This window comes from Oryza sativa, chromosome 1 (assembly GCF_034140825.1).
Source record: "Oryza sativa Japonica Group chromosome 1, ASM3414082v1".
NCBI classification, from domain to species: Eukaryota; Viridiplantae; Streptophyta; class Magnoliopsida; order Poales; family Poaceae; genus Oryza; species Oryza sativa.
Window position 1 is genome coordinate 32,565,714 of NC_089035.1, and position 25,652 is coordinate 32,591,365.

General features: G+C 44.9%; 3 protein-coding genes and 1 non-coding gene across 5 annotated transcripts; 3 read left to right on the forward strand and 1 right to left on the reverse strand.

Moving 5' to 3' along the window:
- The first annotated feature begins 8,481 nt into the window (after nt 1-8,481).
- On the forward strand, nt 8,482-12,887 carry LOC9270029 (uncharacterized). Of its 2 annotated transcripts, none has more exons than XM_015761424.3 (8): nt 8,482-9,017; nt 9,102-9,156; nt 10,238-10,485; nt 11,008-11,209; nt 11,721-11,840; nt 11,925-12,028; nt 12,110-12,216; nt 12,654-12,887. In XM_015761424.3, exons 1-8 carry the CDS (start codon nt 8,589-8,591, stop codon nt 12,718-12,720), a joined length of 1,332 nt encoding a protein of 443 aa, XP_015616910.1. In that variant the 5' UTR covers nt 8,482-8,588; the 3' UTR covers nt 12,721-12,887. The 2 variants fall into 2 exon arrangements, with proteins under 2 accessions (XP_015616910.1, XP_015616918.1); XM_015761432.3 differs by having other exon boundaries at nt 10,301-10,485.
- A 2,291-nt stretch (nt 12,888-15,178) lies between these two features.
- Nucleotides 15,179-19,238, forward strand: LOC4325616 (nucleobase-ascorbate transporter 2). The gene is made up of 14 exons (XM_015761412.3): nt 15,179-15,695; nt 15,791-15,888; nt 15,987-16,163; nt 16,295-16,395; nt 16,554-16,629; nt 16,755-16,814; nt 16,907-17,091; nt 17,553-17,649; nt 17,732-17,818; nt 17,909-17,967; nt 18,038-18,129; nt 18,228-18,305; nt 18,391-18,551; nt 18,892-19,238. Exons 1-14 carry the CDS (start codon nt 15,605-15,607, stop codon nt 19,102-19,104), a joined length of 1,575 nt encoding a protein of 524 aa, XP_015616898.1. The 5' UTR covers nt 15,179-15,604; the 3' UTR covers nt 19,105-19,238.
- A 1,878-nt stretch (nt 19,239-21,116) lies between these two features.
- Nucleotides 21,117-22,006, forward strand: LOC4325617 (uncharacterized). The gene is made up of 2 exons (XM_015773120.3): nt 21,117-21,326; nt 21,511-22,006. The coding sequence occupies exons 1-2, from the start codon at nt 21,189-21,191 to the stop codon at nt 21,652-21,654; spliced, it is 282 nt and encodes a 93-aa protein (XP_015628606.1). The 5' UTR covers nt 21,117-21,188; the 3' UTR covers nt 21,655-22,006.
- Nucleotides 22,007-22,242: 236 nt separating this feature from the next.
- Nucleotides 22,243-22,328, reverse strand: TRNAY-GUA (transfer RNA tyrosine (anticodon GUA)). Its single transcript is given in 2 exon segments — nt 22,243-22,278; nt 22,292-22,328. It is a non-coding gene; the product is annotated as a tRNA-Tyr (tRNA).
- Between the last annotated feature and the right edge of the window lie 3,324 nt (nt 22,329-25,652).

A 25,652-nucleotide genomic window follows, 5' to 3' on the forward strand; every position in this document is an offset into this window, starting at 1 on the left:
TTGTTGCTACCGGATTTTTGAGGAGCGTTACCTTCTTGAGGCGCTATTGGTGCGTTCGATGGAACCTTATCGCTCAACATCTTCCAACTTGACATAAAAAAATTTGACATAAGTCCCAATTTTACGTAAGTCCCAATTTAACTTAATTTCACATAAGTCTCAATTTGACATAAGTCCCAATTTAACACAAGTCCCAATTATACATAAATCTCAATTTAACATAAGTCCCAATTATACATAAATCTCAATTTAACATAGGTCCCAATTTAACTTAATTTCACATAAGTCCCAATTTAACTAAATTTCACATAAGTCCGAACTTAACATAATTCTCAATTTAACATAAGTCACAATTTAAACATAAGTCACAATTTAACATAGGTCCCAATTTAACATCACTCCCAATTAAACATAAATCTCCATTTAACATAGGTCCCAATTTAACATAAGTCCCAATTATACATAAATCCCAATTTAACATAAGTCTCAATTTAAACATAAGTCACAATTTAATATAGGTCCCAATTTAACATAAGTCCCAATTTAAACATAAATCTCCATTTAACATAAGTCCCAATTTAACAATCCACAATTAAACATTCTCAAAGTTAAACAATCCACAATTGCACATATCACAATCCACGATCCACAATTAAACAATCCACAATTGCACATTTCACATTTCTTTTTTTTTAAAAGTAAATGTTACCGGGGGACCTTGGACCGGAGGAGGTATTGCCGGCGGTGGCGGGAAGGACTTGGCAGCGACGACGCGCGAGGGGGGAGAGGTGCTGGCTGCGGTGACGACGACGACGAGGGGGGCGACTTCGGGGAGGAGATGGCGGTGGCGGGGACGACTTGGCGGCCGGCGGCAACGACTTGGCGGTGGCGAGGGGGGAGAGGTCCGTGCGGCGGCGACGGCGACGGCAAGGGGGTAGAGGTCCTGGCGGCAGCGACGGCGGTGGCGAGGGACGGGGCGACTTCGGGGAGGAGCCGGCGGTGGCGGGGACGACTTGGCGGCGGCGACGGCGACGGCGAGGGGGTAGAGAGGTCCTAGCGGCGGCGACGGCGATGGCGAGAGGGGCGACTTCGGGGAGGAGCCGGCGGTGGCGGGGACGACTTGGCGGCGGTGACGGCGACGGCGACTTAGAAAATTTTGGCAGCCTGGCGGCTAGGGTTTCGCGGGCGCCGGGACTTAGAAAATTTTGGCTCCCCGCGCTCCCTATATATAGGCGCAGATCATCGCATGCGGGCAGCTTAAGAGCCCGCATGGAAAAATGATCTTTCCATGCAGGCGACTTAAGCCGGCCGCATGCGAAAATTATCTTTCCATGCGGGCCGTTAAGCCAGCCGCATGCGAAAAAGATATTTCTGTGCGGGCCGTAAAGCCGGCTGCATGCGAAAAAGATATTTCCATCCGGCTGGCTTAAGTCACCCGCATGGAAATATCTTTTTACCAAAAAAACTCATATTTTTTCTTTCCTCTAAATAACTGTACATATATATATATTCCCAATATTTCGCCACAATTAAACATTCCAAATTTTTTTGGCACTAAGAAAACTCATGAAAATTGCTCAAAACTCGTAACCAAATGTTACATGCTAATGATTACAACATAAGGGGGACTTAAATTCATGCACGTACATTTGGAACACAATGAGAACTAAAGGTTACAAAATAACTATGACTTAATAACCTTGGCAACACCATCTGCTCGAACGTACGACATATTCGCTTCATCGATTGTTCTCTCAACCTTCTTAATTCGCACAGGAAGATCAGTAAACAATGGTACATCGTCGAACTGGTTGTAATCATTGGGGTCTTCGATGTTGTCGATGCCGACGATCTGTTGCTTTCTGGATATGACAATAGTTTTTCTTTCATCTGAAGGGTCCTTCACATAAAACACTTGAGCCACACGCTCTGCTAAAACCCATGGATCATCCTTGTGGCATGTTTTACTGTCATCGACTATCGTTAGCCCGTAGTCATCAACGGAAACTCCTGTTGTGTCTTTAACCCATTCACAACGGAGCACAGGGATCTAGATGTTCAGGCCATAGTCCAGTTCCCATATTTCTTGAATGGTCCCATAATACGACCTCTTTTCTCCACTCGTGTCAATAGCTTTGACACGGATCCCACTGTTTTGTGCGGTGCTTTTCATGTCCTTCGTAGTCGTACTCAAGGTAAATCCATTGATGTCGTAACCTAGCCATGAATTGACAATACTTGAAGGCCCACATGCCAGTCTTTGTAAAGTAAGTTCCTCCACAGAATCACCAACTGGCAGGTTTAGATCTTTGAACCACAGAGGAAAGCGACGCTTGTGCTCTCTTGATGCCCAATCATTGGACCGCCCTGGGAAGCAGGCTTTGATTTCTTCTAGGTGTCGCTCAATGAATGGCTCAACGATAGCGAGTTGTTGAAGAACGCTGTTGTGTGCCGCGGACACCTTTTTGTAATCATTATCGAAGAACTGCTTCCTACCAACAGTACCCCTTCCAGATAATCTCTCTTCATGTCGATGAACAGGAATGCCAATGGCATTAGCATCCTTTATGTAGTCTATACAACACTCGACTGCCTCTTCAGTTGTGTATCCCTCTAACATTGATCCTTCCGGGTGAGCGCGATTGCGTACATAGCCTTTGAGGATCGACATGTAACGCTCATAGGCCCACATCTGATGTAAGTATAAGGGACCAAGTTCAATAATCTGAGGGACGATGTGAACGATCAAATGCTCCATCATATCTAAAAATGATGGTGGGAAATACATCTCAAGCTGGCATACAGTCTCGACGGCAAATGTCTGAAGCGGACCTAATTCCAGAGGATCAAATACCTTTTGCGAAATTCGATTGAAAAAGTAGCACAACTTTGTTATAACCACCTTTGTATGGACTGGTTTGACTGCCCTTATAGCAATTGGTAGGAATACTGTTAGCAACCTATGACAGTCATGCACATTGTATCCCGAAATGGTCAAATCCTTCATTGATACTAGCTTCCTGATGTTCGATGCGAAACCAGTAGGCACTAACCCCTTGTAAACATTTACAAAAGGCTTTTTTCTCTTCAAGTGTCAACGAGTAACAAGCAGGAGGAATCTCGGTCTTCCCATTTGGCAGCACTACTGGGTGAAGGTCATGCCGTATGGCCAAATCTATAAGGTCGTTACGTGACTTCAATCCATCCTTCGTTTTACTCGGGATGTCCAGCAATGTGCCAATGGTGCTATCAAACACGTTCTTCTCGAGGTGCATAACATCAATTGCATGTCGAATCTCTAGGTCCTTCCAGTAATCTAACTATTTGAAGAAAATTGAGTGCTTCTTGAAAGGCGACGCAGTACCGTTGTCACCATCAGCTTTCTTCCTCTTTACTGTCTTCTTCTTTCCCTTTCCATATACAACCTTAATCTTCTTTGTTATCTCATACACGTATGTACCACCTCTTGCTGCTGGGGCAGTGTCATTCTCCACTGTATTATCGAACAATCTAGCCATCTTACGGTACCTATGTCTTTGTGGTAGGAACCGTCGATGTCGCATGTACACTGTCTTCAAAGACGATGTCCAGTATTTGTACGAAGTTTTCTCCAGACATATCAGACATCCAGTCTTCCCTTTAATCTGCCCAGATAATGAAAAGTTTGCAGGTAGGTCATTGATGGTAACGAATATGATCGCACGTAGATTGAAGTGCTCCCGCTTAAACTCATCCCATAGTCGTAACCCCTCTTTCCAAAGCTCCTCCATGTCCTCCATCAAAGGCTCAAGGAAAACATCTATGTCGATTCCAGGTTGGTTTGGACCTTGTATGAGGATAGTGAGAAGAATGTACTTTCGTTTCTGACATATCCATGTTGGAAGATTATACATTGTGAGAAGGACTGGCCATGTGCTGTGCGAGCTGCTTAAGTCACCAAACGGGTTCATTCCATCAGTGCTCAACGCAAACCTTATATTCCTGGGATCCTTTGCAAATTCTGGGTGTTTTACATCAAATGTCTTCCACTTGCGAGCATCGGCGGGATGTCGAATCATACCATCTATCTTCCGGCTCTCTTGATGCCATCTCATCAACTCAGCATCAGTCGGGTTTGAGTACAGACTCTTCAGGCGGTCCTTAATTGGTAGGTACCACATCACCATTGAGGGAATCTTTCCGCGCTTACCCTTATCAGAATCTGGATCGGTACACTCTGAATCTACGGGCCCATTCCCCGTTTTATACCGACTTGTGCCACACGTTGGGCAACATTCCAAGTCCGCATATTCTTTACGGTATAATATGCAGTGATTCTTACAAGCATGAATCTTTTCTACACCAAGAGATAAAGGACATATGAGTTTCTTCGCTTGATACGTGTTTGATGGTACAAAGTTAGGCTTAGGAAGCAACACACGCAACAAACTCATCAGATCATTAAAACTTGTGTCTGACCATCCATGTTTAGCCTTCAATCTCAGAAGTTCAAGCACTGAACGCAAGACTGTGAAATCCTTATCACATCCCTTCGTTTCATCGTAAAGAAGATCCTTCGATGCCTTCTCTAATGCCTGCCAATTCTCCAATCCTCGTGACCTGCCCGCTAGCACCTCTGGTTCAACATGGCGTAGCATATCCTCTAAATCAAAACCACCATCGAAATCATCACTATCGGTGGAAACATCGACATCCATTCTTTCACGGGACATGTCTTCGATTATAAAATTCTCTGCCTCATTCATCTCGAAACTTAACTCTTCATCGTCATCTTCCGGATTGGCGAATTCCCCGTGATAGGTCCAAACCATGTAGTTGGCGGTGAATCCGTACTCCATTATGTGACCCAATATTTCACCAGGATCTACCAACAATTTCTGATTCTTGCAATGACGGCACGGACAAAAGATCTTTGTCATATTCTCCCTCAAAGCATGCGCCTTAGCCTGATCAATAAATTTAGGTGCTTCCTTAATAAAGGCTACGTTCTCCGCATCTCATACATCCATGACGACCGATCCATCTAATTATATAAAGGCAAAAAAGTTACAGATAAAAAAATAGACCGCAGGTATTTCATACAAAAGTTTAAATGCATTTGTCTCCCAAAAAAATTACAACAATACATGAACTAGTATGTACAAGTGATTACATGCAAAATTTACCCATCAAAACATATATTTTGAAGCTAGATTTTGCAAAAACTAGTTAGAACAAACCTTGTCAAAATATTAAAAAAAACTCCACTTTCCACCAACGAAATATAACAAAAATGGAGCCAAATGAAGGAGGAGAGAGAGTTCTTCACCTTTCGTATAGAGTTCAAGCAAAAATTTCGAGTTGAAAACCTCCCCCCCTAATTGGTGCTTGCTTTAGGAGAGAGAGAGAGCTTCGTTTTCAAATGGTCAAGCTCGGGCCTGGAGGAGCATATATGGCCGATCATCGCATGCGGTCCCTTAAGCCAGCCGCATGCGAAGATCCATTATCGCATGCGGCTGTCTAGGACAGCCGCATGCGATAATGGGCCTATTTTCGCATGCGGCCGTCTTAAGGAGCCGCATTCCCTAATACATGCGGCCCCTTAAGACGGCCGCATGCGAAAATAAACCTATTATCGCATGTGGCTGTCTTAAGCAGCCGCATGCGATAATGGATCTTCGCATGCGGCTCATCGACCCACCCCGGGGGGGGGCGGTTTTTGCAGGCGCCGCCACAAGCGGCCCGCATGGAACCTACCGACCCCCTCGTATAGAAAAACGATTTTTGTAGTAGTGATATATGTCGTATTATGAAATTTACTCTGTTTAACCTAAAAAGAAATTATCAAACGAAGCTCGCTTCGTAACTTGTACGCAAAGGAAGAACAATTTCTTTTGATTTTTTCAGGTAACTCGATAATTTTTAGATTAAATTGATCGATGTTGAGTTATAGCGTGTTCATTTTTCACATTGCTCTGATAATGCTATGGGAGTGCACCAAGTTAATTTTATGTAGCAAAGCTTCTCCTATTATATTGGTATAATTATATTTGATGTACCCTTTTAGAAAAGAAAAGTCAAAAGGCATGTAAAAAAATCACATACATTTTACACTATTTGATGCGAGGTCCCAGCTCGGTGTTAGTTTTTTTCCTCAAGTTGGTGGGTAGGAATCATCAGGACTGTTGGTGTGTTTTTTTTCCGTGATTATAGGTTTTTAGAGTTGTAATCTTGTAACCTTTTCTGCTCTATTAATATGGAACCTCACATCCTCTAATGTGTTTTTTTTCTTAAAAAAATATATTTTTAGTAAAATCAGAGGCATGAGTATTGAGTAATGCAATTGATATCTCCTATATACTAGGGTTGTTATGCTCCACTCTCGTGGATTCGACTCTCTTAATCCCTTGTTTGTGAAGATGTCAAACTGTTACTTTTTGCAAGGTTATGACTTTATTTTATGAGTTATTTATATCAAGAAGTATAGCACTTAAGTCGAGAGAACATGCTGCCATAGCAATAGACACTCATTTTACTCGTGGGCTCATAGCAACGCCAGTGTTATTCCTTTAATCATGTGTTTTACCGCATTGTTTTAATTTGCATTAAGCTCCCCATCTACTCGCCTCACTTTTCATCCTAACAACTGTGCTATTTAGCAATCTACTTCTATTTTTCCTTACACGAGTTATCATCTTGGAAGAAGCTACAACGTTCTCTATCTGAGCTGTAAAACTGTTAAGTCGCGCGTGGCAAAAGATAAATGCCTACACAAATTGTGTTGGGTCCACATTTCAAAATGATTCGTATTAACAATTATGTACTAGAGCTATGCCAATTGTAAAAGAAAACATGTAAAGTTGTATTTTCTGGTCATAAGCATTGAATTTGTATTTTTTTTTGTTTATATTCAGTAGTTAGATATGTGAACCATTCCTTTGTTAGGAATGACTTGTAAACTCTTATTACACAATTTAAATATCAATTACCTGTGAAGATCATGCATTTCAATCATACCACATTGGTTTTTCAACTCAAGTTTAATTAATTGTAATCAAAGGACAGCCTAAAATGTCTAAATTTTGAAGGAAGATGCCATAACCATTGTGTTGATGATTGTCAGCTTGCTATTTACAAAGTCGTTATTTTTTTGCATGGTTAATTATACATAGCACCATGGCCCTGTTCTAACTCCATAAAGATACGGATTTTTCCTCATTTTCCGTTAGCACGCTTTTCAAACTGCTAAACGGTATATTTTATGCGAAAATTTTTTATATAGAATTTGCTTTAAAATATCATATAAATCCATTTTTTAAGTTTTTAATAATTAAAACTTAATTAATCACACGCTAATGGATTTTTCGTTTTGCGTACCCACTTTTAGTCTTCATCTATAGAAGATTCGAACGCAACCAAACTAATATACATGTATATATAGAGCGTTCATACAATGCATAAGTAAGATCTGTGCAAATAAAACCTCTCAACATATTGGTGTTTAACGAGATATCTTAGATTTAATTGAATAACATGGTCCTCATTTTACCTCCAAGTTATATAGATTTGGAACCAAATTCCAAACAAGGAGGCTTATTTGGCTACTCATGAAACTGAATGAAAACTTTAAGGCTGCTTTGGAACGTAGGATTGTGAAGATACCATAATCTGCGTTCGTTTGTGCTGGTAGGGAGCCTATCTCTCTAGCACGGAAAACGAAATGACTTGTTATCGTATAATTAATTAAGTACTATCGTATAATGAATTGTTTGTAACGTTTAACCATTTGTCTTATTTGAAAAAATTGGTGCAAATATAAAAATAGATAAGTAATACTCAAAATGCTTTTGATAATAAAGCAAGTCACAAACAAAATAAATAATAATTCTATAATTTTTTGAATAAGACAGATGATCAAAAGTTACAAACAAAAATTCAAAGCGACAAGTATTTTGGAACGGAGGTAGTATTAGCTAAGACTAACCTGAAAAATAGATTAATATGATTTTTAAGCAACTTTCCTATATAATTCTTTATTGAAAAAAAACATGTCATTTAGAAGTTTGAAAAGCATCGCGCGAAAAACGAGAGAGATGGGTTGGGAACACAGGCTACCGAACACAACCTAAAAAAGTATGGACAGGAACTTTATATCATGGGAAGAAACCTCATGCTACTTTTTTCTCCAAAATTCCTATAAAATGGTTCATTCTATAGAAATTTCAAAGAAACCCTAGAAGATCATTCCTTTATCCCAAATAACTATATAGAAATGTATCTCATAGGAATCAAGTCCTCCAAAATTCCTCTAAAATTTATCAAGTTTTGGTTCGTTCCATTGAATCGTACCATCAATGAATTTCCTGAATATGAAGATGAAGATAAAGATTCAAGGCCATGACGCCATGAAGATTCAAGGCCCATCCATCGTCATCAACCGGCCCGTTCTGTTCGAACCCACAAATCACCAACTTGAAGCTCCTGTAAGAGAACCCATACGGCGGCTGTTTCATTCGCGAATCCTTCACGGTCGGACTCGTCTTCTCCGGTCTCCCCAAATCGCCAAATCTAACCTCTCGCCTCGACCCCCACCCCCTCTACGCCTCGCCATGGCGTCCGACACCAAGGCAGTAGCCGCTCTCTTCTCCATGTACAACGACGACGAGGAAGAGGATGACGGCGACGAGCCCAGACCCCCTTCGCCGCCCGCCGCCGCAACCTCCTCGTCGCCGTCACCTCAGACCGAAGGCGAGGGCTCAAACCCTAACCCCAACGCTGCCGCTTCTTCGGCGCCCCCATCCCCTCCCCTCGCCGAGGATCCGGCCGGCCGCAGAACCCTAGCCAGCCCCTACCCCTCGCCGGGGCTCCCGCCGCTGCCTTCGCGCCGCTCGTCCTCGCCCTTCGCGATTTCGTCCCCCTCCCCGCTCCGCCCCGCCGCGGCCATGCCGCCGGCCGACCTGCCGCGCCCCCCTCGGCGTGGCCCGCTTGCTATCGTGGACTACGCTCATGACGAAACGGCCATGTCGCCGGAGCAGGAGGTAGAGCTAGCAACGTATATGTTTAGTGATGCTGCTTGGAGTTTCCAACTTTCCTGAATTGATGTTGTTATGGTCTGGTTGCAGGATGGGGAGATCAATGGCATAGACAGATCGGGTTTGGATGCTCAGGTTGCTGAGGGTAAGCTCTTAGCCTGCTGTATTTGTTGTATTGTGCTATGTTCAGCATACCGTGCTAATATCTAGTGCAAATCGAGATGTCCAGCTAGTATGCAGAAATTGTGATTTTAAGGATTTATGATCAGTCGCATACTCGGTATTGACGGTTATGTAATTTAGTATCAACTAGAAAAAATGCCCGTGCGTTGCAACGGGTGAAGGCTATTTTAATCTTATTATTGTTATATGGTTTATTTAAGATGAAATTCACTGTTAAATTCGCTTGGATATATATATTTTATTAGAAAATCATGAGCTGCAATTAGGAATCCGACCATCTCAAGTAGCATGCGAGTTTTTTAAAGAGATTTCCTATACAATTCCTTTTGTATTTCCAAAAGCGAACAAACTTAAAAACCGACTCAAATACGGATTTGTATTTCCAAAAGCGAACGAACTTGAAAACCGACTCATACACGGATGATGTACCAAAGTACCGGCAAAAACATCTTCAATTTTTATAATAGTAGAGATTTATCACAACGTTAGCACTATTTAGGATATGTCATCAATGACAGAGCACATATCAGAAAACATGTTTGTGCTCAAATGGTTTGTTTACTTGTAGTTGACAACCATATCCAAGAAAGGTGGAGAGCTGAAAACATAGACAAACACTTGAAAATAATAAATGTTTGAGATATTTTGTTTTCACATAATCAGGCTATGCATTATTTGCTAATTACCTCAGCCAGAAACATGTAGGTTCCAAAATACAAAGAATGAACCTTGTTTTACAGATATACCACAATAACATGCCTCAAGATCTTTTGCATTTGTAGTCGTGTGTTAGTAGTCAGTACCAAAATGTTATGTGCAGAACAAGAATGCATGCATTTCTTTTGTTCATCCATGGACGAAACTCTTAATATCATGACAGATTTATTTCCTTTGGTGATTATATATTATGTTTCTGGCCATTCTAGAAAACATTTTGGTGAGTTAGTGGTCTCGTTTTACCTTTTCGATGAAACTGAATTATTATAACCTCTAAATTTGCAATCTAGATATAATCTAATTTATATTTTATCCCTCTCCTATAGGGAATTATGAAGAAAAGACTCTCTCAGGTATTGTTCACATACTGACCCCAAATATACGATCAGAAATGTCTCAGCAGAACGATGCACCTGAACAGAATCAAGTAGGGGCAGCTGCAGCAATGAGTGTAACTGGAGCAGAAATGGAAGATGTTCAGGTGGAAGAAGCTGCTGATAACATGCAGAATGATGATCCTCTGAGTCGTTTCCTTCCTCCTCCTGTGACTGCAAAATGTTCTGCAGCACTACAGGTTTCCTTCTTAATAAAATAATATTTCCTACATGTTCTACTTCCATGTAAAAAAATTATCACATTTTTATGCAGAACATTGTTCTCCCTTGGGACCATATTACTATCCTTTGGATTTAATAAACTCCATTGTCTAGAATAAATTTGTTCTCCTGCTCACATAAGCCATACCCCAGAAACCATTTCATGCATTTTTCATGGTATTATTGAGATCTGGCTGTGCCATAGCTGTATGCGTTGTTCTCCTTTTGATTTATTACATGCTTGTAAATTTGTTTATCTAGCTAATGACTCTTGCTCATTTGTAATTATTATTTCTGAACAAAAGGTCGATATTTTGAAGCCCTTCTGTTGTTTTTAGTTTGACATATGCTTCTCTTTTCAAGTCCTGTAAACACACTGCAACAGCATGGCCTTTCACATGACATGCATACTGCTTAGAAATTAGAATGCACATCCATACAATCTATTTATTTGGCTATTGCATTAAACATTTATTTATGTTCCAATGCTTTGGATACAGCAAAAGATCAACAAGTTCCTTGCGTACAAAAGGGCTGGAAAGAGCTTCAATTCTGAAGTGCGCAATAGAAAGGACTACAGGAATCCAGACTTTTTGCAGCATGCTGTGCGGTACCAAGAAATTGACCAGATAGGGACCTGCTTCAGTAAAGATGTTTTTGATCCTTATGGGTACGATAGAAGCGATTACTATGATGAGATCGGTATGTTATAGTCGAGGTTTATCCATTATGCTGTACTTGTGGATTATATAGTGCAATTTTGACAAACAATTGAACATTAGAATACAGCTTCACTTGGGAAAAAAAAAGAATGTAGGATGTGTTTTTAAACCTCAAAGTAACTTCCAATCTTCTTTATGATATGCTTGTAAACCTGCAGCTTGCGTCTATTCTGGGGGGAGGGTGGAATTCTTGCAATGTGCTTGATTTGTTGTGTTAGCAACATGTGCATACAAAATAAACTAGTAGATGATTGGACAATTCTGAAATGATTTGGTGAATGGTCGCTCTTATGTTGAGATGGGAATTGTTGATCTAGGACAACCTCGCGAAGTGGTTCTTCACTCATAAACTGAACTTGGAGATTAGTTATTTATACATATATTATGCCTGTGGAGTCAATAGTGAATGTTTTAGTTCTTTCTTGAGAAATTTCTTCTAAGACTTGCGCAAGAATATATCCTAGGCATGACGAGCCTCCTATTTTCTACAGAAGCTGATATGAAGCGTGAAGTTGAGAGAAAGGAACTGGAGAAGAAAAAGAGTGGAAAGGTTGACTTTATCACTGGAGGAGTACAAGCTCCAATTAGTGCGGCAATACCGAAAATTGCAGGTATAGTACATACAAACGAAATTATGATACCAATCTGTCAATTTTGTATTTTGGATGTTTCAGTGCTCATTGCATCTTTTACAGCTGCTGTATCAGCAGCAGCTGCTGCTGGTGCACCATTGGTTTCGATATCGGGAGAAGGCGTACAGAAAGAGGCTAGGCCAAACAAGAAGTCAAAATGGGATAAGGTTTTTAAACCTGAACCAATATATTTACATACTGCAGTGTACATCAGGACTGACTGTTGCTTTTCTGTTATTTATTACTAGGTTGATGGGGATATTAAGAACCCTGTGGCTCCAAGTGGACTTGATAATTTGTCAGCAGCCGCGCTTCTAACTTCAGCAAATGTTGGTGCTGGATACGCTGCTTTTGCGTAAGTTCTCTTATTTCAGCTGTCAGAACTTGGAACAGATGGTTTGCCTCTATGCTCACGGTCTATTAGCATACAATTCCTTTTTGTATTATCTTGCTGTCAGTGCCAATCAGAAATGCAATCCAAAGCTAATTGAACTGTTCATAGCTGTGCCATTGTTTTCCCTATGAATATTTTGTCTCAGAGAACTACATCCATATGTTTTTCATACTGTTATGATGCAGTGGTAATATCAATTACAGTGCATAAAATGTATGGTTGATGCGTCAGTTACTCTGTGTAACTTAAACATCTTACTTTTAACCATTAAAACAACAGGATAACTATATGAAGATTTGTTATACATAGGTTTTATGTTAGTTGTTTGAGCAGCTTTTATCTTGATAAATTCCAGCACCCCTCTCTGTTGTTCGTAACATTGATCATTTTACTTTCAGGCAACAAAAGAGGAAAGAAGCTGAAGAAAAGAAAACAAGCGATCATAAGTCAGACAGAAGATCGTAGTGCTTCTCTCCTTTTCTTTTGAGTTAAGGATGTACTATTTGGAGGTTTTCAATTACATAGCCTTATAATGTGAAAAAAAAAACCTTCAAGAATTGGCCAAAAAACATGCTTACACAATGTGTTCCCTATGTGTTGCTATTTTTACTATAAGCTGCTTTTTGGGCGTATTGGCATTTCTCAAGGGTGACATACTAACCTCATCTTGCCATGTTTAGGACATTTTCTTGATTTTGGGCGGATTTAAACTCAATAAATTTCCGCTTTCCCGTCGGTATTCAAGGTGCTGTATTAAATACTCCTACTACACTACTACTAGTATCTGGTTTCTGCGAAGTACTCCGTACCTGTTAAAATTGCTCTCATCATAATATACCAGTGCTACTAGGCTAGCCAGCCTTCCAACTTCCATGCTTGTCCTTTCAGGACCGAAGCCGTGCGGTCTGGACTCTGGACGGCACGGATGGGCGGCCCTGCTATCAACAGTGCTGTGGATCTACTCCAAACAGTATGGTACAGTACACCAATATACCAGTACAGTTTACTGAATAGCCCAACCAACCAACCAAGAGATCAGTTTTCACGGCGCATTACGGCCGTTTTTAACAGTTTAACGCTAGTAGTAATCCTCTTTGCGACCCAAACGGTCTATCGGTGATCAACACCGCAATAACCGCAGCAGCACCATCCCCACGGCCCCACCACGCTACGAACTGGCAGTAGTAACACCGCAGACAAGGGGCGAACACACCAACCGGCCGGAAGGGAACGGCAACCGTCGCCCTACCATTAATTACCACTGCTAACCAACCTGACATGCATGTCCATGACCATGAATTCACCAGAGTCCACAGCACGCCATCCGTAGAGATCTGGCAGGAGGAGAGTGACGACGCATCGTCGCAGCGATGGCGGAGCCCGTTGGCCCGGCCCCAGCAGAGGCGAGAGTTACTGCAATAAAATGGAGTAAATTACCCGCTGATTGGGAGCAGTAGCCCTCTCTCGGCTTCGCTCCGGTGGCCGTGCGCCCATGCCGCATTGCCACTGCAGGCAAGTAGTAGCACGTACCAGTACCACCGGTGGGTAGCACAAGCAGCTAGTAGGAGCAGCAGCAGCAGCGTCGCGATGCACCGCGTCGGAGTCCGTGCAGGGGTCGCGCAGGGGCATCATCTCTGATCGCTTTCCTACGGACTGGCTCGCGGGGCCCAGCCGGAGCCGCCGGTCCGCCCCCCCCCCCCCCCCCCCTTCCCTCTCTCTCTCTCTCACCGTCCGATGCAATCATCGCCTCGCACGCAGACGCAGGCAGAACAGAACGGCACCCAACGGTAACTTTCCTTGCCCCCCACCCCCCACTTCTCAAGTTCTCAACTCTTGCGCTCTCCTCAATAATCTGTTGCCTATGGCGACTGCGAGTCAAGCGGGGCACGAGGCAGGGCAGGCAGGCTGACGAGGCAACCATTTTTCAGAAGCGGAAAACTACAAACATCCCCTGTACTTGGACCAGACTGTCAGGTGGTGGTGTGGGTATCTAATTGGGCATTCGTCCCGTCCGTTAAATCGGAAACCAGCAACATGTTCCGACCGCTACCTGCACTACTCGCAATGCAAAACCCGCAATGGTCTTCTGGTGGTTCTGGTGAGTCTTTGCCATTTGCCTTTGCCGCCTCAATGATCACGAAAGGATGTTGCCCTTGGTCCGAAGGACTCTGTCATGTCACATCGGGTTTACGGTACGGTAGAAAACGTTCACTGTAGTGTGTAATCAGCGTCCAAGTAAGGGCCCGTTTAAGTTGGTGAAACGGAAAGTGTCACATTAAACATTTGACCGGATGTTGGAAGGGGTTTTAGGTTACGAAAGAAAAAACTAATTTCATAACTCGTCTGGAAACCGCGAGACGAATCTTCTGAGTCTAATTAATACGTCATTAGCACATGCAGGTTACTGTAGCACTTATGGCTAATCAGGGACTCATTAGGCTCAAAAGATTCGTCTCGCGATTTAAATGCAAATTGTGCAATTAGTTTTTATTTTTATCTATATTTAATACTTCATACATGTATTCAAAAATTTAATATGATGTTTGTGGGAAAGTTTTTTTTAACTAAACAGGTCAAGTGGGTGGAGATGAACATATTTTTGGACTTCTACTAAAAAATCAGGTGAAAGAAAGATGTTCCAGATTTGCAATTTGTCCTAGGATTATTAGAGTAAGAAAGTGTAGCATCTTCGGTAAACTAAAACAAAACGAAGAAACAGCAGCGTGTTTTACTCGCAGGATTAGGAAAAAAAAAAAAGAACGGCTAGTCGTAGGGAGTAGTTAATGCACGAAGGGGAAACTGGTGAGTGGCGGAGGGGCAATTCGGTCACACCAAAAAAGCCAACGGCCAGTTCAGTTTCCCGGAAGGAGGGAAGAAGCACTCGAAACACGGATAAAAGGGGGAAAAAATGGAGAAGCAAAAGGGAGAGAAGAAGAAAGCACCACGACGACAAACGGCCCCAGTGAGCGAGTGTGAGGACCAAGGCTGACGAACGAGTGTGAGAGTGAACAGTAGCCGCGCCGGCGAGAGTGCGAATTTGCTCTTTGCGCTGCCTCCCTCTCTCACGCAGACGAGCCATCCTCTCTCGCGGCTTTTTCTCCAACAGATTTCGTCCTGATCTCCCCCCCTGCGGAAGGGGGACGCTGCCGTGTGCCGTGCCGGAGCGCGTACGCTGAATAAGCCCCCACCTGGCTGGCTCCAGAAGCCTTCTCGAGAGAGAGGCCAAGGAGAGAGCACGCAGCGGCGCCTACATAAGCGAGGAACCCGTGTGTTTTCCTGTTCCCGTGTGTTTTCATTGCTCGGCGGCGGGATCCTGACGGGCAAAGAAGAGGGTGGTGGTGCGGCGACGATGGCTGAGGTGAAGCCGGAAGAGATCAGCTACCCGCCCATGGAGCAGCTGCAGGGGTTCGAGTACTGCATCGACTCCAACCCTCCCTGGGGTGCGTGAGAGCCGAAGCGGCGGCGGCTGCATTGCATTTTTTCCTGCTCGGGATTTCGCATTCTGAATCCACGTCTTGGATTTTTGCTGTTTCAGGGGAGGCGATCATACTGGGATTCCAGCACTACATCCTGGCGCTGGGCACGGCGGTGATGATCCCGGCGGTGCTGGTGCCCATGATGGGCGGGAGCGACGTGAGCGCCGCCGCGGCCGCACTCTTGTTGATTTCCCCCAATCCATTCGCCACCACCCATGGTTTGAGAACTCACTTTTCTGCTTTCTGCTGTCGCAGGGGGACAGGGTGAGGGTGGTGCAGACGCTGCTGTTCGTCACCGGCATCAACACGCTGCTGCAGTCGCTGTTCGGGACGCGCCTGCCCACGGTGATCGGCGGATCCTACGCGTTCGTGGTCCCGATAATGGCCATCATACAGGACTCATCGCTCGCCGCCATACCCGACGACCACGAGGTAAGCAGAGCAGGCGGACGCTCTTCTTTCTGTCCATCCATCCGTCCAATCGCCTCTACTGTTTTAGATTAGGCGTGTCTGATCACAATCATCTGCTGTTCATCTCTCTCTCTCTCTCTCTCTCTGAGCAGAGGTTCCTTCAGACCATGAGGGCGATACAGGGGGCACTCATCGTGTCCTCCAGCATTCAGATCATCCTCGGCTACAGCCAGCTGTGGGGCATTTTCTCCAGGTTTGCCCTTCAACTCCTCCTAGTACTACGTTAGAACAACACATGGATGGATGCTGCTGGTTACGTGCGTGTGCATGTCAGATTCAGTTTCGACAGTGCCTACGCTCCCATACTGATGGGTCATGGTCTCATGCGGTGTTGCTGCTTTTGCCTTTCAGATTCTTCAGCCCGTTGGGGATGGCGCCAGTGGTTGCATTGCTCGGGTTTGGCCTTTTCGAAAGAGGATTCCCTGTGGTACGAGCTGTTCATTTGACGCCTCACATTTTCGACACGCAAGCAGAACATACAATGCAGTATATTTTTTTTCAGACAGGAAAGATTGTTCATTGCATTGCATTGTTGTTTGATTTTACTGTCAGGTTGGGAGATGCGTTGAGGTTGGACTTCCAATGTTAATTCTGTTTGTCGTGCTTTCTCAGGTTTGGCAAGCAACTCCAATGATCGAATTCTTTTGCTAGTGACCATATTTGAAGTTGAGTCTAACTCGTGCATTGTCAATTATGTTTTTCAGTATCTGAAGAATGTACAGATAAGAGATATTCCAATACTGGAGAGGTTCTCCCTGTTCATCTGCATCGCGTTGGTTTGGGCCTATGCTCAAATCCTCACTGCAGGTGGCGCGTATAAGCATAGCCCTGAGGTCACTCAGATCAACTGCCGCACTGACCGTGCCAATCTCATCTCTTCCGCGCCATGGTTTGTCTCTGCTTATTTTCCCATCGAATTTGTGATATCTTTAATGTGCCAAGTAAACTAAAATGGTTACGGTGTTAATGTGCTTTATGCTATCCTTAGTATGGGACTTTGGTTGCTAAGCTCTTCTTTGCACTACATGCTCTATGTCAAAGTTTCTTAGTTTAACCAGATTTAGTTGATTGTATAGGTGTTCAGTCACCTAGAAGTGAGACTTGATCGTGACTTTAAAGTTATGATCAATAGATAAAAAAGAAAAGACTAAAGGCCTAAGCTCAACCTTTGGGGCCTCAACAGCCTTGTACATTTTGCATTGGATGGGTCACAGGACTCGCAAACAGTGACAAATGGGTCCCACAGAAAAGTTTAGTTGTCCTACTGAAAGATAGTTCTTCAGTTGATCCTTTTGGATAATTTTATTCTTCAGTTAGTGTGTGTGTGCTAACAATAGGGACTTGCTCCAGGATTAAGATCCCTTTTCCACTACAATGGGGCGCACCAACTTTCAGTGCCGGTCAATCCTTTGGTATGGTATCTGCTGTTCTGGTATCGCTAGTAGAGGTAATGCCCCTCATAACTCGTCTTCAGGAGCCATTTCTTTGCGTGGCAGCCTTGAACTTAACTCAAAGCCTGTCTTGGACAGTCCACGGCTTCTTACAAAGCTGCGGCTCGGCTTGCAAGTGCTACTCCACCTCCAGCACATATCCTCAGTAGAGGCATTGGGTGGCAGGTGGATATTTAAGTCATCCTATTGTTTCTTGTTTTTTACTCCTGAATGTTGTTCAGAGCTGTAATTAAGTTGATACTCCATAAACAACAGGGAATTGGTATCCTTCTTGATGGGCTATTTGGAACGGGTACTGGCTCCACCGTGTCAGTGTGAGTGAACTTCAGAATTTTTTTTTATCAAAGAGTTACTTCCAGCTTGATAACGTTAAGATCAATGCAGGGAGAATGTCGGGTTGTTAGGATCAACGAGGATCGGGAGCCGACGAGTTATACAGATCTCTGCCGGCTTCATGATCTTCTTCTCCATGCTAGGTGAGTAATTTGTTGATAGGACAGTAATTTAACTGTGTGCAGATCATGCCCAATGTTAGCTCAGTTTTCCTGAATTCTCCTTTTTCCATCTGGCGCAGGAAAATTTGGAGCATTGTTTGCTTCCATCCCATTTACCATCTTTGCGGCCGTGTACTGCGTCTTGTTTGGACTAGTTGGTTGGTTACCCTGCGCCATCTGATGCGAGTAAATACGCCACTGTTTTTGTTCTTGTCTCACACATTTGCTTTGTTTGACTTTCAGCGGCAGTGGGGCTCTCCTTCTTGCAGTTTACTAACATGAACTCCATGCGCAACCTCTTTATCGTCGGTGTCTCCATCTTTCTTGGCCTATCTGTGCCCGAATACTTTTTCCGGTACAGCATGGCCGCTCAGCGTGGCCCTGCGCACACAAAAGCTGGATGGGTTTGTCCCTCTTTATCACCTTCCTCATGGCTCACCTATGTAGCAAATTGTTCTGCGTTTCTAAATTCAACAGTAACATGTTGACAACTTGATATTAGATAAATGAGATGTTTTACAACTGTCAGTAAAATATATTTAGATCGTTTATCTTTTTTAATTCAATGGGGACATCAACGGTTAAGATTATTTCTACTAAAATGTTTTTTTTCACTGGTAGTAAAACTCATAAATCCAACGGTTAAGATTATTTCTACTTACAATAATACTAGTTGCAGTGGAGATTCTTCTGAAGCGTAGTTAGGAATTACAGGTACTAACTTTTGTGTGCTGTATAATGCAGTTCAACGACTACATCAACACTATCTTCTCATCGCCTCCGACGGTCGGACTGATCGTGGCCGTCTTCCTGGACAACACGCTGGAGGTGAAAAACGCGGCCAAGGACCGGGGGATGCCATGGTGGGTACCGTTCCGGTCGTTCAAGGGGGACGCCAGGAGCGAGGAGTTCTACAGCCTGCCCTTCAACCTCAACCGCTTCTTCCCTCCGTCTTAAAACCAGCACGGGGAGAAGTTTGAGGGAAACGGGGATTTCGTCGCTGATGCGCGATCGAATCGTTTGTGTCTGTGTCAGAAAGAACTCAGAATGCTGAGCAGAGGCAATGTAGATGTTCTTCTAGTTGGCCATTATTTCATTCGTTGATTTTGTTGTGCTTATGCTGGTGAGGTGAAAGTAGCCGCGCACTCTGTCCCGTTGCAGAAATGATCTGCTTCCTCGATCAAAAGAGAGCCGACCTTGTGAAAGGGAGAGGGAACGAAGCCGTCCGTCCTTGAACAGTGGAACGCGCACGCCTCCGCTACACTCTCCCTGTAGCGAGCGCCCGGCACAGAGAGAGCGCGGTGCCTGACTAGTCCTGACCACGAGAAGCGCACCGGAAGGCTGGTGCGCGGTTGTGGGGGACGTCGTGGTGGAGAATCCGGCTTTCGCTGTGCGGCGCGTGCCCGTGTGGTGTTGCGCCAGCGGCGGCAGGCTGGCGCTGCACCTCTTCGATACGGTGTGGGTGGGGGCGGCCCATAGATCTGCGGGCGCGACGCGTTGGGCCCAGTTGGACAGGAGAGTGGTGGCATCGGGCGGTTTCTGCCTCCTGGACATGAGGTCCCGCCGGGGCAGCCATCGGTTTTCGGCGTGTCGTCAGGCTAGCGGCTGGGCAGGGCTCCTCCGCTCCTGGGCTGCCGGAAATTAATCGTTGGTTGGCGGATCGTCTCAGCCGTTGTAGCCTTGGGACGCGCTGTGAGTCCTGTGAGATCACGGCGGCCTGCCTGTCGGATCTCAGGAAAATCGGAGGTAAGAAAAAAAAAGTAATTTTCGTAAAATTAGGGATAGTTTGATCTTACTTTTTAAGTTTTTGACAAAAAACTATTTAAGGTGGTATGTCGTAAAACTATAAATTAAATATCAAATTTAGCACAAAACTATAGGTGTAAATTAAAGTATAAAAAAGCTACATATTTTATAATATAAATAATATATACAATTTTAAAAAAGCTCTAATGGTGGTGATGAGCGGTGAATCTACCACCGACCACCACCATCAACTCCCTGACAAGGGGGGTCGTTCTTGTTGTCAGGGTGTACGTGCCTTCCAAATTCTCATATAAAAGTGATGGCAAAAGCAGCTTAGATGATTAGAGAAAATTATAGAGATAATTTGTTTAGAGTATCTAAAATGTGTATGATAAGATTTTCTTTTTTAAACTTCTGTTGCAATGTGTGGGTATTCAGCTAGTAAAAGTAAAAAAAGACAGCGTGGTGCCCTTATCCGTATAAGATAACAATTCACGCATTGCAGGTTGACTATAGATGCCCTGATAAGGCAGTTAGACCAGCACTACAATCTTTGCTCAAACTTAACTCCTGCCAGGTAGGATTAAATGGATCAATTCGAACTGCAAGATCAACTATAAATGAATAAAAATAATCCTGCACATATCTGTACCCCATGGATCAGGATCCTACCACGCATAATTATCACATGTTACGATTAAGCCAAGCACATATATCTATTTAATACTACTTCCCAGATCAGATCAGCCGGAAGACTTCTCCACGCTCACGCAGTCACGCTTACGTGGAGAACTCAACACGGATAGGACGATAGGAACCAAAAAGCAAGCAATTAACTTATCGAACTTCTCCTATCTGCTGAGTTCCCCATTTGAAGTTCCAATCACATACCATGTTCTCCATATTAAACCCAGACACCGAAATCCACACGACCAGCTCATCCAAAAAAACAAAGAGCCCCACTACGATAAAAAGAATGAGAAAAACGAGATGGAAAAAAAAAACTGGTAGCGGAAAAATATCCAACACGGAAACACCCACTGTTTCCAGTTTCACAACCGGACGGGAGCACCCAGCAATTGAATCTGTGCCTCTAGTGCCCGATCCATCCGGATTCCGGGAACTCGTCCAGGCTGGGTCGTTCGCACGTCACGTCGACATGGACGCATTCACGCATCCATCCGTCCTATAAAAAGGGACGAGAGACGCAGCATTTTGCTCTCATCTTTGTGCATTCATTTCGAGCATTGCAACAGAGAAGGCTGGGCAGGAAGGAGTCACAAGAGACGACCACCATGTTGGAAGGGAAGGCGATGGTGGAGGACACCGACATGCCGGTGAAGATGCAGCTGCAGGCGATGTCGGCGGCGTACAAGGCCCTCGACCGCTTCGACGTCCTCGACTGCCGGAGCATCGCCGCTCACATCAAGAAGGTCGGTAATCACTACCATTCGCACCAATCCTTAGCTACTTTAATTGGTCAATCCAAGAGCAAAGTTCTTGTTTTCAGTTTTCTGCATTCATCTGAAAAGACTGAAATCTGAGACCGTAGATCAATCAACCTGAATTTCACCCCTGGCAACACTTGGATTGAATGGCTTTGCTGCATATGCGCAGGAGTTTGACATGATCCACGGGCCGGGATGGCAGTGCGTGGTGGGCGCCAGCTTCGGCTGCTACTTCACGCACAGCAAGGGAAGCTTCATCTACTTCAAGCTGGGGGCGCTCAGGTTCCTCGTCTTCAAAGGCGCAGCATCGTAGCAGATGAGCTGAAAGCGACATCCACGAGTCGAGAAGCTAACATGCATCTGATTCGGAATAATCAATCAGAATAACCAGCGGGCGCTACAAGTTTACTCTCCCGGTTTTTGATGACGACGACGAGGCGGCGTCGGCTGGCACGATACATGGAGCGTGAATTGTACTCGCACGATAGCACAGTAGAAAATTGGAAGTAGGGTGTGCAAAAGATTGGAATTGCTGGTCAAACATGCGATTCCACTTGGTGTTGTGTAATGTTTTTCTAGAATGACTTGGTTTCCCTTGTAGTACATAATTGGATCGAGAGCAACAGGGCTCGAGTTTATTCAGAATCGGTATACGAATTGCTGGAGTTGCTGGAATCAAATTCGCGTCTTTAAAGCTTTTTTTAGCAACATGCGCTAGGACGAGTTCAAATCGTAACTCTCATCGAAGTCATTGTTCTCCTCCTCCAAAAAGAATAGGAAAAATAAAGGTCTCAGGAAAAATAATAATAATAACACATCTCAAATTGAAGACAACAGAGAAGAGGGGAACTTAGGTTTCACTTGGAAGGACTAAAAAGAAAAAAAAAGAAAAAAAAATAATTCCGACCTGCCGGATTCGAACCAGCGACCTAAGGATTAATCTGCACATACTACAGTCCTCCGCTCTACCAACTGAGCTAAGGTCGGTTTCTGCACATGTTCGTCTAAATAATTTTTTGTACGTTCTATACACACTAGCAACCCCAAACCTCGCAACAGATTTCATGATACATAATGAGAGCGATATCAACCCAGAGGTCTAAATCCAGTAACCAAGTCTGGAGCGGAGTAGAGTTGTGAAGCGTCTCAACAATTCCACCTCATCTTCAGATCATTCTATCCAGCTCCACTATAAAGACGTTAACGTTAAATTTTGGTATGATTCACCAGTGGACTCGGTTAAAGAAAATAAGCCAATTGGTAGAAGAAAGTTTATCCAGATCAAGCTGAATTTAAAGAGAAATTGTGAAGACCATGACAAGACAGTTTCATTTATTAGGAAGTCTTAGTATCGTATTCAATTAGAACTTGTATCAATCCGAGGGTATAAATATGTACACCTGAGATCTTTGTAAGACATCTTCACATATCAATACAATTACCTTCAGCGCATCGCCGCCTTTTATTCCGGCGAGTTCTTACTTTCGAGCAGGGCTGAATCGGTTAAGTTTGATCTCCAGCGAAAAGTAAGTTTTGTCAAGCTTTGTATCGTTGTGGCTAGAACTTCCCAGTTAAGTTCAATATTATATTCAAGTTGAAGCAAGCGTTGCTGTCGGTGATATGGGCCCAGGGGTATCACGTCTAGAGGGAGGAGGCCACCCTCAAACCCACGTGGCTCCCCACGAGGGGGGATCAAACCCGGGGTGGAGCGGTGGCAACCCCCTCCCAGCTAGAGGGAGGAGGCCGCCCTCAAACCCACGTGGCTCTCCCCGAGGGGGGTCGAGCCCGGGGTGTTGCGGCGGCTGCCCCCTCCTAGCTTGGGGTCGGGCAACCCCCCAACCCACGTGGCTCCCCGCGAGAGGGGATCAAGCCCGGGGTGGAGCGGTGGTTACCCCCTCCCAGCTAGAGGGAGGAGGCCGCCCTCAAACCCACGTGGCTCTCCCCGAGGGGGGTCGAGCCTGGGGTGTTGCAGCGGCTGCCCCCTCCCAGCTTGGGGTCGGGCAACTCCCCCAACCCACGTGGCTCCCCGCGAGAGGGGATCAAGCCCGAGGTGGAGCGGTGGCTACCCCCTCCCAGCTAGAGGGAGGAGGCCGCCCTCAAACCCACGTGGCTCTCCCCGAGGGGGGTCGAGCCCGGGGTGTTGCGGCGGCTGCCCCCTCCCAGCTTTGGGTCGGGCCGCCCCCAAACCCACGTGGCTCCCCCCGAGGGGGGTCGAGCCCGGGGTGGCGCGGCGGCTACCCCCTCCCAGCTAGAGGGAGGAGGCCGCCCTCAAACTCACGTGGCTCTCCCCGAGGGGGGTCGAGCCCGGGGTGTTGCGGCGGCTGCCCCCTCCCAGCTTGGGGTTGGGCCACCTCCAAACCCACGTGGCTTCCCCCGAGGGGGGTCGAGCCCGGGGTGGCGTGGCGGCTGCCACCTCCAAGCTAGAGGGAGGAGGCCGCCCTCGCTTGGGGTCGAGCTGCCCCGACCCCCTCCACATATCAGCCCACGTGTACAGGGTTAGGTGGGCGCGCCTAACGCCCACCTAACTGCATTTAAAGCGGTCTATGCAACCGTGCCATGCCACATGTAATGCAACGTGCTGCGCATCTGACCGGTCTGTGACCGGTTGAATGACCGATGTGACGGCGACTGTGTACCCCTGCCCTGCCAGTGTGTCAGGCGATGAGCGGCGTGCTCCGTCCCGTCCCATCATAATGATGAGGGGCTTCACAGCCTCTTACCCCGATCAGAGCTGGTCCAACCACTCTGAACTGACCCGGGTTCCCGTTTTCTGGTGTGAACGAGAACCCGGAAGTCCTCATCCATTAAATGGCGAATGACAAGGGCGCCCTGCATGATTTGATGGGCCCCGCGCAGCAACCGACGTGCAGATAGATTCTGGGCTAAGGCACAAGACATGTAATTAATTTAGAGAATATTTTCCCTTCTCCCTAGGTAGCACTCGCAGCACATGTGGTATCCCCTTAGAGTATAAAAGGAGGACAATGCCTAGCAAGGAAGGGGGATCGGACTGAGGATCCCTGAGCCAAAGCTTGTCTAACCCTAGCTTACATACCAGGGATTCATGGACTTTCTAAGCACAGAAGAATCATACACACAGGAGTAGGGTATTATGCTTCATAGCGGCCCGAACCTGTATAAACCTCTTTTGTCTCATCGTCTTGGAGGAGCCTCCGAGATCAAGATCACACACAGTTTCGCTCACCAAATCCTCGAATCTCACCCGCTGCCCCCGGCCGAACTCTCAAAGGGGGGCCTCACAGCCTCCCGCTAGAGAGGGTCACCCCTCGACAGTTGCCTATCTGATATATCGATCCTATTTTTAACTGTACCGTTGTTTAGAGTCGTATTGGCTTAGTTAGATCTTTCTCAGTTAGGTCCGATATTCTAATTAAGTTAATATTTCTCCAATCACATTGTTGTTTTAGATTGATTCAATATATCCATCACGGTTTTGTAGATCTATCGGCTAAATAGGGTTTTCTTATTATCTTCAATCTTATACTGTTTCGGTCAGCTCCGATCTATTAGATTATTGCTAGTAAGTCTGATTCTAGTAAACCGATAGGTTTTTATGCAACGTTTCATCGGAGTTCTAGGTGATGAGTTATCTTGCTACTATTTCTAAGTGATGTATTGGCTTATACTCAAACTCGTATACTCACTAGTTAAATCTCTCTTTATTAACTTCAATCTTATATTGTCTCGGTTCGATCCGATCTATCAAGATTGTATTTGACAAAGAATGGTTTATTGATAATTATGTGAAGTTTAGTTCTAGCCGATGATAGCAAGAATCCCATTGTTTATCTGATATTTGAATCTATATCGAACCCATAACCGTTGATCTAAACCTTATCGATATTGGCTGGTCACTCGACTTCACATCAGCCCATTGGCTGATCAGCTCCTTGATCCGATACGATCTGTCTATTTATCTTGTTAGTTGCATGATTAAACGAATTGACACGTCCTGAACCCGATTGATAGGACCTGCACTGGATTTATTCAGATCTCTCAGGTCTTCATGTGTCGTGACAAATTTCACGTAATAAAAGGATGAAGCTAAAACTGTTTAGTTGACTTCAGTTCTATAAGAGGTGGAACATAAGTCTACCGAACATGCTTGAAGTATTTAACTATTTAAGTAGGACAACAAACTTTGTTCAGTAAATTGACCCCGACGAATTCTCCATGTGTTGTGTTCGTCTTCTTCCTCCAGCTAGGTAGCTCCCAGGAAAGCAGGGTGGCTAAGAATGGCGCTATGGCAGGCAAGGCACTTTCTAATAATAAAGCATGTGCCGCTCCCTA